The 13,902-nt window shown below is 40.2% G+C and overlaps 1 protein-coding gene across 1 annotated transcript; it reads right to left on the reverse strand.

Moving 5' to 3' along the window:
• Positions 1–5,266: 5,266 nt before the first annotated feature.
• On the reverse strand, positions 5,267–12,605 carry CDPF1 (cysteine-rich, DPF motif domain containing 1). Its single transcript, XM_010002975.1, has 3 exons — positions 12,493–12,605; positions 11,088–11,199; positions 5,267–5,416 (listed from the first exon to the last, which is right to left on the reverse strand). Exons 1-3 carry the CDS (start codon positions 12,603–12,605, stop codon positions 5,267–5,269), a joined length of 375 nt encoding a protein of 124 aa, XP_010001277.1.
• Positions 12,606–13,902: the final 1,297 nt, after the last annotated feature.

The following is a 13,902-nucleotide window of genomic DNA, read 5'->3' on the forward strand; positions in this document are numbered from 1 at the left end:
GGTGTACTTTTTATTTTGCTGTAGTCAAAACACAGCATCTAGTACAAGCACAGCATGTTACAAATGTCCCAGCAATTATTTCTACTTAGTGCATTTTATTTGCAACAGCTAAAATTTTCTTTCCCCAAATGGCTGCAACTCAGAGTTTTTCACTTGATCAGTGTCACCATCCAGGTATATTGTCTACCAAGACGTTTGTGTTGTATTTGTAAAAGCTCTACTGGACTTTATTGTGGTAACCTACAGCTGCTTCTTTTCTGTTCCATAGACAGCAATGGACAACACCTATGAAAGGTGCTAACAGCACACTTTACACTGTAAATACATGATGCAAATTCATGTTAACTAAGGGCCAGGGTGTTTCCCCTTTTGTTTTCTCTCATGTGCTATCAGGCATTTAAGATCTTCTTCGGCTTCTGAAGTTGTTCTTTGTTTTTTTTTCTTGGACTCCTCTGTTGTGTTAGTCGATCTTGTCAGATTCCATTGCCAGGGTGTTTCAAAACAGAATTCCTACTGCAAGGACCTCAGTTTCAGATGAGTTGCCTCTGCCCAGGGGATAAACTGCAGGTACAAGAGAGATCATTAATCTGATTGCAGACTGGGCCTTAAATAAGGACTGCAAGGTAAAGCATGAGGTACTTAAAGGTTGGGGTTTGGTTTTTTTAAAGTATTTTAGTATATTTTCTCAGGTTGGATGTGCAGGTGCAGTAATCCCTAGTGTGGAAAAGACACCAGCCTTACGATCAATGCAAGTTCTGTGGCATTCTTTACACTTGAAAGAAAAAATAATAATGGGTGGTATGGGAGAACACTAACCAGCCAAAATCTTGGCAGCACGCAGGTACTGCCTTCTGCTCCTGCTGTGTAGGAGCACGGTGTGATCATTCAGAGTCTGTTTGTGATGTGCAGCAGGGCCCATAGGAAGGTTGGCAGATCTGCTGCTGGAGGATTCATGTGCCACTAACCCCGCAGACAGAAGTGGAAGAACATTTATGAGTTCCGTTATTTTGGTAATAACCAATCGAATCGATGTTTTATTAACATCATGGATTTTAACAAGAATACCCCTCCCAACTGTGTGACCATGTCTGTTACACCAGCTTCTATGATGAGCTGCATTTTGTTTTGCTCCTGCTACTTCACAGCTTTTACAACCAATTGCTCTGAGAATTCTTTAGGAATGGGACACAACAGTTTAATTACATCATGATACTGGAACCTAGTCTTAAGCTGTTATCTGACATGTCACAAAAAAGCACATACTTGTTAATGTTACCAAACCATAATCACTAGAGCTAACCAATCATTTAATTAAATCAAGGTATCAATATTAAAGGAAAAAAAACACAACACCAAACAGTCATTGTTCCTGGTCACCTATGTTTAAGGCATTTTTGTGTATGTTTTATTACAGTAAATATGGAACTTACAAAGAGCAGACATTTCTTGCAGGGAGTAGTCAGGCCTAATTCTCATGGAATGCTTGTTTCCCAGTAAAATACCACTAATTCAAGCCAAGTTCCCAAGTTTCTTTCTGTCAGAACAATGCAAATGACATTTTCAAGAAAGGAAGCCCTGGTCTCACAGGGATTTATAGGAAAGACAAAGTCTCTTGCACTTGTGAATGTAAAAATTACTTATAGCTAAGTATGATGATGCATTCTTAAATGTTACCAGCCTACTGATCTAGGATGAAAAAACTTGAACTAAACATTTTTCTTCTTTTTTACATTATATTTTTTTCCCTGTCTCCTTTAAAAATAAGAGGTTGAATTCATAGTGTTTGTATAGAGACTGAATCTACATGCTTAAAAGAAAGAAAAAAAAGAAAGGCATCCTTTAAGATTGAATGTAAACACAGTTAAATCTGAAATGTGGTTTTGCCTTAATGGTTTTAAAAAGAATAAAGTATTTTTAAAGGTGAATGTAATGAGTTGTGCTGATCTTTTATTTCCAGGAAAGCAATTCACTGTCCTGTCACGGTTTTGAGACAAACCTACTTGTTACCCTTTGCTGGCTGCAGCTGCCAACTCTTGGTTGAGGCCCTGGCTCAGTGACCCTGCAGGCAGGGGTGGCTTCCACGTAGAGGAAAGCAGTTCTGTTCTCCACTCTTGTTCGACCCCTCACACTCGCAGCCCAGAGCTTGTGTCAATGCTTGCAGAAGCAGGACCTGGGGATGCCCCTGGGATGGTGACACCCATTGCTCCTTCTGCCACAGCACCAGGGGTGTGCGTGTGTGTTTTGTGCTGCTCTACTGCAATTAAGAACTTGAGTGATTTTGCCTTGACCTGATTTGCCTTCATGTGGTACACAAGGCCCTGCTTCAGAAAACACTTAGCTGCTTAACTTTACTCCGAGGAGTTATCACACTGATTTTTTGTAGTGAACAAGAGTGGATAAGCAACCTTGGTGGGACTGGTGCCCAGATTTTTTGGGTTAGCATTAAGTAGATGTTAACAAACTGTATTAAGTATCTTTGCTACATAATAAGATGTGTATTGCAGAGACCTTTTAAAGGCAGAATGAGAAGCAGCTTTAGAGTGCTGATGCTTACAGGTTAACTGCTAGACACACCTTTTAATTTAGGAATGTGTGTGTAACATACATATACACATTGCATATATAATATAAATGTATATGTATATATACTTCATCAGTTTGCCTGCTGTCCTGCTGTCCTGCTCTGTCCATCCATTCTCATTGACTGTATGACCAGCTTGAGAGGTTTGTTGAATTCAGCAAGCACTGACTGCACGTCCCCGTGACAGGTAGCACAGCTAACCCATTTGATGAGCATGGCTTCAGTTCAGTCAGTTGGGAGGATGTGTCACAGATGATCGTCTTCCTCCAATAATCTGGAGATTTATTAAGCTGCTAAAAGAGTGCTGAAGCAAAAATTACAGCAGAGGGTTAAAGAATCACATTTCTTCATCAGCTGTGCTCAAGAGCATTGAAGGCCGGATTGTGAGCAGCAGCAAGTACTCAAGAGAACCTGATGGAAACCAAGATGTAAAGGCTCTGCATGTCTTGAAGAGTACACCTAGTGGCCATTGAGATTGGGCATGGTGGCATTTGGTCTACAACATCGTATTATACAGAATATTATGATACAGGGACCACAATGCCCATGGTCAAAGGGAATAGAAGAATGTGGAACATGTAAGTTTCAACAGCTAGGCACAGATAATAATCCTTTATCATTCCAGGAGACACCAAGTTGTATGTAGGTCAGTCTTCTTTCTGTAAAGCATGGACTGGAGATGGCAGAGCACATCTGATGGTCCTGAGCTACTGAACTGGTTTTTGGCCCTTGCTGGAAGTGTGCTTTTCCTCACCTAACAGGTATGCATAACCAGGTAACTGTGAAGCATGTGTCCTTTACTTGGCTTCTTTTGTTTACTCCAGAGAAACAGATGAGCTGTACTGAGCTAAATGAAAAATCCTGTAATTACAGATTCTGCTCCCTCTTGATACTGAGTCTACTACCCCTCTGGTTCAACTTAACCAGTATTTGAAGATAGGTAATGCCCAAGAGCTTTAAATTGCTCTCCTATCATATCATGATGTAAAAAATCATGGTTATGACTATGAATTATCTTAATAATCAATATTTTTAAGATGGAATAGTGCTGTGATTCTCTTTCTAGCATCTCTCACTTTTACAGTTCTGGTTCTCTGCCTCTCTTCTTTGTACAAAGCAGACACACTATAGCTTTTAAAGTGCAGGGGGGAGGGATCTAGCATGAAACTGAAATTTAATACCACTCATTCTAAGTTTAATATAACTTCTTTGAAAGTGTAGTCTCCTGTTACTGCAGAAAGGAATCTGAAATATTGGCTTCTAACTTGTCTTTTTTCCCCTGCAATTAAATATTTGTATGTATTTTATGTCTTAAAGCACCTGGAGCTTGAAAAGGGTACTAATAGGTCCATTACTGCTCCTCTAGTAACTGCACAAAATTCCAGTCCCTAACAGAGGACACCAACACAGTAGGTTCAGGAAAAAAAAAAAGAAAAAATATTTCAGGGCACTCAAACATCCTAAAGAACTGAAGATAACTCACTGAAATAATGTTGATTTCTTTTAACAGACACATGGTTCATTCTACTAAAACGATCAAGTTTAGATGTTGACATATGGCATGGATGGAGAAGCTGAGAAAAGAGATCTTAACCAAGGCATTAAAAGGTTCTGAGCCAAGGACCAAACAAAGCTTGACTAAATGTGGTCTGGTGATTAGGGAGCATCCTAGACATACCCTTAACGTGTGTGACTGTTGGTTTCTTATAAATGCCTTGTAATTAAGACAAAGCCAACATAAATTGTGCAGCTAATTTTTAAGCTAAGCAAACAAACTGCCGTTTCCCTAACATTTTGTTTACCCTTTTTTGACTAAAACGATGCTTTTGAAATCCCTATTCTAGCTGTAGTTCAATTGTTCAGGTCTGGAAAGAATTGAGCTTATTAACTGATCTTTTCTATTTCCAGATTAACTGATGTGAAATTGAAAAGGATATCATCTTCCCTTGTAAAGCATAAATTAGACATATTAAGGGTCCTGTCCTGCTGCCGTACTGACACGGACTGAAAGATTGAGTGGAAACAGAGTGCAAGTGACCTGGAAGTATCTTTCTTTTAATATTTAAAAAAATTATTTTGGTATTTATTATGAAAGCACCTACCTTCAGAAGTCTGTGGTAGTATTGGGAGGATAATCTTGAAGAATCTAGATATTTCTATGGGGACCTGTGACATTTTCTCCTAACACTTTTACTTTACACTTAAAAGTAAAGCTTTTAACTCCTTGCCTACTGTAATCCTACCAGGACAGCACTGTTAGGCTAAAAATTGCTGTGCACTGATTTTCTTGGATGTATGAATTAAGACAGATGAATCTGTCTTGGATTTTCATAGCACTGTAGAAGCATCAAGAACAACACTAAACACTAAAATAACAAATGTGAAAATCTGGGCACAGTTCCTATGTTATACTGTTTAGTTTTTTACTACATGGGTTTTATGTGGTGACAACAGGCTTGTGTGCTGGCCCTTCTGGCTCTTCCAACAGCTTCAGGCCATCCTGCTGGCACCACAATCACTGTGTGATGATGTTTGAAGCCAAGCCAGACACAAGGAAATGTGTTACTGTGTCCTATCGTGGTGAGCTGACGAAGGTCACTTCTTTAAAAGGAGCAACCTGATAGTGTGCAAAAGGAGAGAGAAGAAACCCCAGCCAAAGAGCCATCTCTCTCAGTCCTTCAGTATTTATGTTCTCGTATCCCTCTTTTTACAGGGGAAGGACTTTGGCTGGGGCTTCCTTTTATTCACATCTTCCTGTATTTCCAAAGGAAAGGCCTTTAAGTTTTCATTCACACAGGGGAGACAGAACCGTTTGGAGTAGAACAGACTACATTCCTGTAAAGAAAGAAAATAACATTATTAGCAGAATATATAAAATAGAACTGCTTATGTTCCAGTCTTATTAAACCACATTTATAATTAGAATTCTTCTCAATTAAATTCCTCTTCTAGGTTGAAATATCCCAGCAATTTTGCCTCTTTCCATTCAGTAATTCTAACATCTGATTAGAGCTAAATGGGGGAAAAATAAAAAGTGAGTCTGTAACAATCGCTAACCAAATCAACTATCATGGTGACCTCCATCAGCTCACTGTGTTATGTGAATAAAGGCATCAGCCTGGGAAAGAGAAGGCTCTGGGGAGACCTTATAGCAGCCTTCCAGTACCTGAAGGGGCTACAGGAAAGCTGGGGAGGGGCTTTTATAAGAGCACGGAGTGACAGATTATGGGTTAACAGCTTTAAACTGGAAGAAGAGGGAGGATTTAGGTTAGACATTAGGAAGATACACTTCACTGTGAGGGTGGTGAGACACTGGAGCAGGTTGCCCAGGGAGGCTGTGGATGACCCGTCCCTGGAAGTGTTCAAGGCCAGGCTGAATGGGCGTCTGAGCAGCCTGGTCTAGTGGGAGGTGCCCCTGCCCATGGCAAAGTAGGTTAGAATTAGATGATCTTTAAGGTCCCTTCCAACCCAAAGCATTCTATGATACTGTGAATTCAATTCACCTGAGATTTCATCCATTTAACCACCTTTACCTTGAAGAAAGGTACTCGCTGATTCATTGAAAACTAAAAACATACATGGTACTAAAGTTTTAGCTGATGTTTCTTCTCTGAATTCTTCATGGCGAAGTATAAAAACTGTTGTGCGCAAAGGAGCTATTTCCCCTGCCCTTGAACTGGAATGACACAATGATCTTACACATTTTGTTCACAATTGATTTGGTTACAAAGTGTTACAAACCCAGTACATTTTTTTTTCACCCAGTCAGCTCTAACCAGATGTTAGTTATTGACAAGGAAGAAGCAAAACCGATGGAATATTTTAATCTATTTACTGTATAGAGTTTGGACAACTGGAAGAGAAACTTATTAATGTATTATTCTTTTGCCCTACAGTGAGGCTGAAGCCCATGGTTCTCCTGGCATGCTGATCACTAAATTCCAAATAGGATTTCACGGGTAAGCTGGAGCTGGTGTTGCTGATAGATTATTCTTGGGAATTTAAGCATGAATAAAGGCATCGGCATGGATGGATCAGAACATCTTTCTGGGAGTAATGGATTTGATGCATTTTACTCAAATAGCAAAATTTTCTTCTTGCCATGGTCATTTGTGGCTGGCCTTTTTCTGGGGGCTTCACTTGAATATTTCTGTTTTGGTTCTTGCTTTTGTTTCCCATGTCACTACCTGGACTTCAGCAGTAGGTTCAGCAAGTGATTTTATCACAGTCAGCCTGCCTCTGTGTGACTGTCAAGCTCACAGAACAACTTCTCTTCCTCTCTTGTCCTTTTCTGCACTGACTGCTAGGCCCCTTCATATTGAGAGTTGGTGTGAGGCCTTGGTCACTGAAAGGCCCTGAAACTGGAATTCAGTTGCACAACATCTAGAGCCTATTGTTTTTTGTCTCTTGGTATCCTTAATACTTTAAGCTGCCAATTAAAAATGGAAGATTAGAGTTTAAGTTTGCCTGGCAATTCTTGTTTGTATTGCAAAATGATAAGCGGCTCCCGCTGCCTCGAGTTTAAAGCTGATGGCTCCACCTTGAAGGACACTGCACCGCTGATTTATGCTGGGTGATGGCAAAGGAGGGGAGAGGCTTTCCCCTCATCCTGCAGATAAGGAACTCTGATGTCAGGGTGCAGCTCCTTGCAGATTTACAGGTGCTCAACTTGCATTCTTTTAGACAAAGTAAGTTGCCAACTTTTGCTGCTTTTTGGCTGATGGGACTTAGTGGGAAATCATTAATATGAACCACTGCACATCTGGGAGCTGGGTCCATAAAGCCTTAGTCCTACTCTCTGCCATGGGATTATTCAACCTAGCTGTTGTTTTAAAGCCCTATGAACTACACTTACCATGTATGGGCAAAACCTTCTGTGACAGTTTCCTGATAAGGTTCTGGGTTCAATCAGGTAATTGTTGAATGTGTTTTACCCCTTCCTTGCCGAAGGCAGGAGGGGGCCATTTCAATTTCAAACTTAATAGTCCAATTCAGGCAAAACTGAGCTGCCAAGGCATGCTGCCAGAGTTTATTTCTGTTTTCACATGCATAATGTCTGAAAGTAATATATAAAGGGATATTATTTTTACCACACTTGTAAAGGAAACTGTATGTAAAGGGAAGGTGCTGCCTGACCGTGTCCAGGATTGACCTCGCATGCCTGAAAGTTGAGAGGAAAGTAGCTGGAGTATTACGTTTATCAGTTGATAACTAGTCATGTTCAAGGTCACCATTTAGTCACCTTCTGCTGAGGCAAGCAAGAAGGAATGAAACTTGCTCCCTTTCCTCCTTTCTTTTTCAAAAGACACATCTTTCCTTTGCCTGTGTTTAGTAAGTGTCGCACTAAACAGTTTCAAATTACTACTAATGTCAGATTATATAATTTCCTCTCCCCTTTTCTGAAAGGAAAATAGCAAAAAGGGCATTCAACCTTCCCAAGGACTTTTGAAAGCATTTTTATTTTATTCCTTTTTGTGATGTTTTGAGATGTTTTAGATGTTACAGATACTCACTGGAATTATTTCCAATTGGACTGGAAATAATGGCGCTTTCCGATACACTGTCCTAAAGACTGGTTCAGTAGGGTGACTGGAGCAAATTAACTGAGTGAGACAAGTGAATATTTGAAGAAGGGAGTTTATGAGCATTATACAAAACAGTTGCTAAGTCTTGATTTTCCTTGGCACAGGAATTGTAAGGAAAGACACTGCAGCTAGCATGGGTTGCCTCATGAAAGGCCTAAAATTTGATCTGCATTAAGCCTGCTTATATACAAAAACTAGCAAATTAAATCCAATCCCTTTGCCAAAGCTAAGGTCAGAAAAGTCTTAATTTTGTCACAGGTTAGTCTAGCGCTGTTTTGAATTAACACAAAAATGAAAGTAAACTGTCACTGTAAACTTTCTATCAAATTGGTTGAGCTTATTTGCCAGAGATGCTCAAGAAGCATGACTCCCTTCAGCTCCAGTTCATATATTGTGACATTATGGAAACACTCAGTGTAGGACTGGGTCAAGCACAAGCAGAACCAAAACCAATCCACAGAGATGTTATCCTAACTTTGTCTCTCTCTACTGCCCTGGATCAGTTTCTACTTCTCTGGACTTTTCATTTTCCCTACATGAAAGAGGAATAGTATGTGTTTACCTATTTTGTGGTGTGGGTGTTTCAAGCACTAATTATAATTTCTGCCGATCTCTTTCAATGTTACCTAAGCAGTATTGCTAAATACATTTTGAAACTGTAGTCATTTGTGTGATTCACTATCTGGCCTGGCCAGTTTGGTAAGAAATTTATTCTCAATTATTTACAATCAAGGTTTTGCTTTGAGTGATACCATCAGGGGAATCTTGAAGGCTCAGATAATGTCAATGATCGACAGATTTCCACAATAGCCAAAGCAGACAAGAAGGTAAAAAAGATTAGAAGAGGCTTCTAGGAGCTCACTGCTAATATCCTCTTACATTATTATGCCCTAGATTAACTGAAACAATTATTAAATCTTTTAGAAGGAAAAGCCCCACCTTCATTCAGAAACACACATTGTGTGGAAAGATACTGAGAGGCTGAAATTCTGTATTTCTGACAGATTTAACTGCCAGACTTGGAAATATCCTTTGAATCCTTCCTAAATTCAAGACAGTTCATTTCAGAATGAAAACAGCTAGAGGCGCCCAAGTTTGCTCAAAAGGCATCTGAGTTGCTAATCCTCTGCTGTGAAAAAGGGATAAACCTGACGTGTCAGGGCAGGAATCAAGCTCGTAAGCCCAAACTATCTGACTGGCTGCACTTGCCTCTTTCTCTGGCTGTGTGTGGGAGTTAAATCAACTACCAGCCAAGACAGGGCATTGTCACTAGGAAGATCTTGCTCACATGTGAGCTTTGCCTTCGCACAACTGCGTTGAGCTACTTGGCCCTGCAAACTTGAGGCCAGCTATCAAAGCCATAACCAGAGAGCTCCAGCACTTCCTCTGACTCCCACATAGTCCTCAGGTAGTTCCAGAAAGGAAAAAACAACAACAATAACAAAAAAACCCACCTCAGTTGCAAACTCTAGTTTGACCTTTTAGTGATTTTAATTCATTTAAATGACAAAAGGGACTTCAGAAATAGGAAACAAGCCTAATGAGGAGAAAGGTGCTTATGTCACGCTCCTCTCAGGACAGTGGACCAAATCCATCCTTGGTGCTAACTCCCTGCAAGTCAGATTAGCAGCTAAATTTGTCCAAGAGTGCCAATTGCCTTTCACTGTCCATCTAACCCTCTAATTTTTTTTCAGTGTAATTTGACCCTTTGTTTTGCTCAAGAGAATTTCCTCAAGTTCTCACACAGAAACTATCTGGCACTGACATACGAGCTGTCTCAGTTGCCCAGATTGTCTCACCCCGTGCTCTGAGGAGACCAGAGGTGTTACTTTGTCCCATCAGAACTATAACTGGCCAGCAAATATAATGAAGGAAAAAAATACTACATCGTCACAGTCTTTAACTGGTCTGTTTGTTTGAATGCTTCTGCTACTATCTACTTGCAGTAAGGTAGTCACTGGGGCTGGCCCTCACCACTGCAATTAGAGAATGGGCAGAATTTGAAAACTGCTAAAGATGACACTTTAGCAAGATGTGCTCTCACACATGCTATTAGCTGCACTCTAGATTTAAGCATGTTACTCTGGGACAGCAAATGACCACTTTGAAAGGATCTGGCTGCTATGAGGGCAGTGATGTCTGGTATAACAAATACATGCTGTTGTCCATGTAAGCAATCAGGTGAAGTCTCCTCATGGATTGAGTCATGCATGAGTCCTGACTGCATGAATCCCAAGTCTCTTTCAACCACAGAACTGGCTTGCCAGGGGAAAGGAATGGAACCTAAGTTCCTCAGTACTGCCTCCAGACACAGATAATTGTGTAATAACTTGTCTTCATTTTTGCTTTGAACATACCGCAAACAAAGGACCAGTTCTGCACTGAAGAGAAGGAATTAAAACAACTGTAATTTTACTCCACTTTTCTGGACCACACTCAGATTTCATAGCTTTAAGGTTGCCTACCAGCTGCTACTCAAATTCATTCCTCAGAGAGCTATCCTAGCATTGCACAACACCCTCCCTGCTCTCTTTCTACCTTAGTTTTTACAGAGGATGGCAGCTGTGTGCTGCGGATGCAAACCAAACAACCCATGGACATTTATATTCCCTTTACAGAAAAAAATTTACTGTTGGTACAGTACAACCTACTGAACCTTAAAGGGCTTCATGTGAATCTCCTTAGAGTTTTCTTGTGCTGAGAAACTGGAGTGTGCTTATCTGTAAACACAACACTTAAAAGTTGCTGATCATTTTCATTTGTATAAAGAGCTTTATCCAGGGGAATCAACAACCACATACAATTTTCTTGCCTTTAAAAACAGGCTGTTTGGGTTTCTGCTATTTGGTCTTTCTCTAGCAGCTCACCAGGACTTGAACAAAGATAAATGATTGTGGAAGCTCATTGTGCTTTTTACTTACTGTACTAACACACACTGATCTGCTACACAAACTGCAGTGAGACCCAAGGATGAGGAATTTGTCCTTGTCAGGGGTGAAAGGATCCTTCATGACATAGCTTTCTTCCAATATCCTGTAAGAGAACAATTCCAGGCTTTTAAAGATAGATTTCACAGTATGGGAGACTTGAAATGGGGAAACTGTGGAGGCATAAAAATTATCAACTCTTCCTACTTGATTTGCATGAAGCAATGTAGCTGCTATGCAGCTCCCTTCCTCTTCAAAACCAACAATGTGGTTGTCTCCAGTCCTATACTGCACTATTTCTCTTCCAAAATTAGAGCAATTGGTGATCACCTCAGCATTGCCTTGCTAGTTTTTTTCTCAGTGCTCTATCTTAAAAGTATTTTTTTATCTACCATGTTTATGACAGCCACTTTTTTGTATGGCCAACTTCAGTGCTTTGTCAAGTTACCATTTCAACTGCACAAGAGCTACAAGTACAGAACATTACAATTAAATATGCTTACTTTATGTCACAGACTGTACTGTTTGCTTCAGGGTATTATGGCAGTGCATTTATTAACTTGGCAACCTACTTGGGAAAGACTAGAGCTTCACTCTTCCTAGGAGCTCCAGGCAAAATATTATAGAAGTCTGCCTGCAGCAGGGCACGCTGCAAGGCTGGCATACTCTTGGGTTTAAATCAAACTTGGATTCTGTAGTAATATGGAGTAAAATACATATTTTTAAAGTATTCTGTTAAGTCACACTGCGTTCTCCTTGTCTACATACATACACACACACAAGTATATGTTTGTGAGTGCATTCCTTTTTCTTCTTCCTCTCTACTCCAACAAAAAAAAAAATGGTATGTCTCAATCCCTCCACCATTAGGAAAGATCAAGCATCTTAAGATGGCAGATCACCTTGTCAACAAAGTCTCCTAGTGTACTGGATTACCTTTGCAAAGCTTCCCTTGCAAGATTCAGTCTTAACACAGCAATCCAAGTAAAACTGAGATGTTAATACTGAGCTTGGATAACCTAAAGTTAAGATTTATGTTCAGCTATGAAAAAAGGGCTATTCCCAGAAATGCTAGGCTGACAGTCAACAGTATTCTATGAAAAATATTACAGCATACATAAATAGTGGTAAGTGGGGTTAGGAAATAAATAGCTTAAATGCAAATCTTTGCATGGTATTGAAGCAGGATGGGAAAATGGATTTTTGTCTTTGCTATCAATGCTGACAATTTTTAACATTTCTTTCCTTTGAAAACAGAAGGTCACTTTATATATCAAGACTCATATTCAGGGGCAATATGGCATATTATTGTGTTCATGCAATGCATGTTGTTTCATAGTACAAGGTTTCTAATGCTCATAGCATAAATGGAGTCTGTAATATTAAAGGCTGTACTTACACAATAGAGTGTGTGTTTGGTGGCTTCTGCCCATAGTACATATATGGAGCTGTTAAGCCACACAGCTGACACTTGAACTCTCCTGTAGGCTGAACTTCTTTGGGAGCATCCATCTTTAAGCTACCTATAAGAAACACAAAAGTATTTTTACTCCAAAGTGCAGTACTAGGAATATGCCTGCAAGAAGATTAAACTAATGTGGGACATCTGGCTATGGAAATTAAAATCCAATAGAAAACTGACTATTGCAAACCTTGATTAATAAATCTTTTACCCAAAATCAAGTTGGCTTCCCATATCCCAGTTAAATTTCAAAATTCCTAGTTAGGCTTAGAAACTGGAGAAGAGCCTAACTATAAAAGTTCACCTATCAATTTAGAACTTGATCCATAAAACAATGTAGGTAACAAAGCATAGGACTGTGGCTGGAAAGCCCTTTGCTCAGCCAAGACCTATGCTACCTAAGTGTTTCCCAGAAAACAACTACCATTCTGCTGTGCAGAATCCAAATCCACTTCTGTAATGCCTGTCTCCCCCCACAAACTGCACATGGAGTGGTGGAAGGGTCTGGAACCCTGCTCAGGAGGCAGGTCCCAAAGAGGTACTACCTCTTTTTCTTTGCTGCTGGTTCACCTTTGTATAAAGTTTTGGGAGCTTAAGCCTGGCTCCCTGTTCTTATCTGGCTTCCTATGGAAATGATGCTGATGTAATAATCACCCTGTGCCTAGATAGCTGACCCATTCAAACCACAGAGGATGAGATATCTTCAAAAGTTTAGGTCCTGTAACTTTCATGAAAATAGGCAGAAGAGGGACACCCAGCATTATCCTCATGGTGGATACCCACATATTTCTATAAATCAGAATCCCTGCACATAAGAAAGCTATTGTCCATCTGTCTGAAAGATTTCAGACACCCTTTACAAAGGTGTAGCAATCAGTCATGAGGTACAAAACATAGGAAGCTGGGCTTCATCAACTCTGGTGCTTACAAGATGACTTTTTAAAAATACTGGCCATTGATTTACACTTGGGAGCTTATCCTTCACTGATACCACTTGAGTTAAGAGGCACACCCTGCAGTTTGCAAAAAGCATGGTATGGCAAGTATGCTTTTAGGACTGATTTTGGTAGGTATGCATGATCAGATCAAACACAGCTAACCATGTGCATGCCCAAAATTGCACCAATCCATGAATGAAATGCAATTGCTTGTTCGCAAATTGGCTATCTTGGCTCACCTGCACCAATTTCTTGAATAGACACATTCACCTTGCAGTTAGCAAGAGAACTCAAGCTCATAGCTAAAAGCCCTCCCACTTTACATGGCATGAAGTTTTCTGCTGCAAGCCTGACATCTTTAAGTGAAGCAGAGCTGGCATCAAGCGGTCAGGAAGGTGGGTGCTAGGGA

The sequence above is a fragment of the Chaetura pelagica genome, unplaced genomic scaffold (genome assembly GCF_000747805.2).
Source record: "Chaetura pelagica isolate M959 unplaced genomic scaffold, ChaPel_1.0 scaffold117, whole genome shotgun sequence".
Classification (NCBI taxonomy): domain Eukaryota; kingdom Metazoa; phylum Chordata; class Aves; order Apodiformes; family Apodidae; genus Chaetura; species Chaetura pelagica.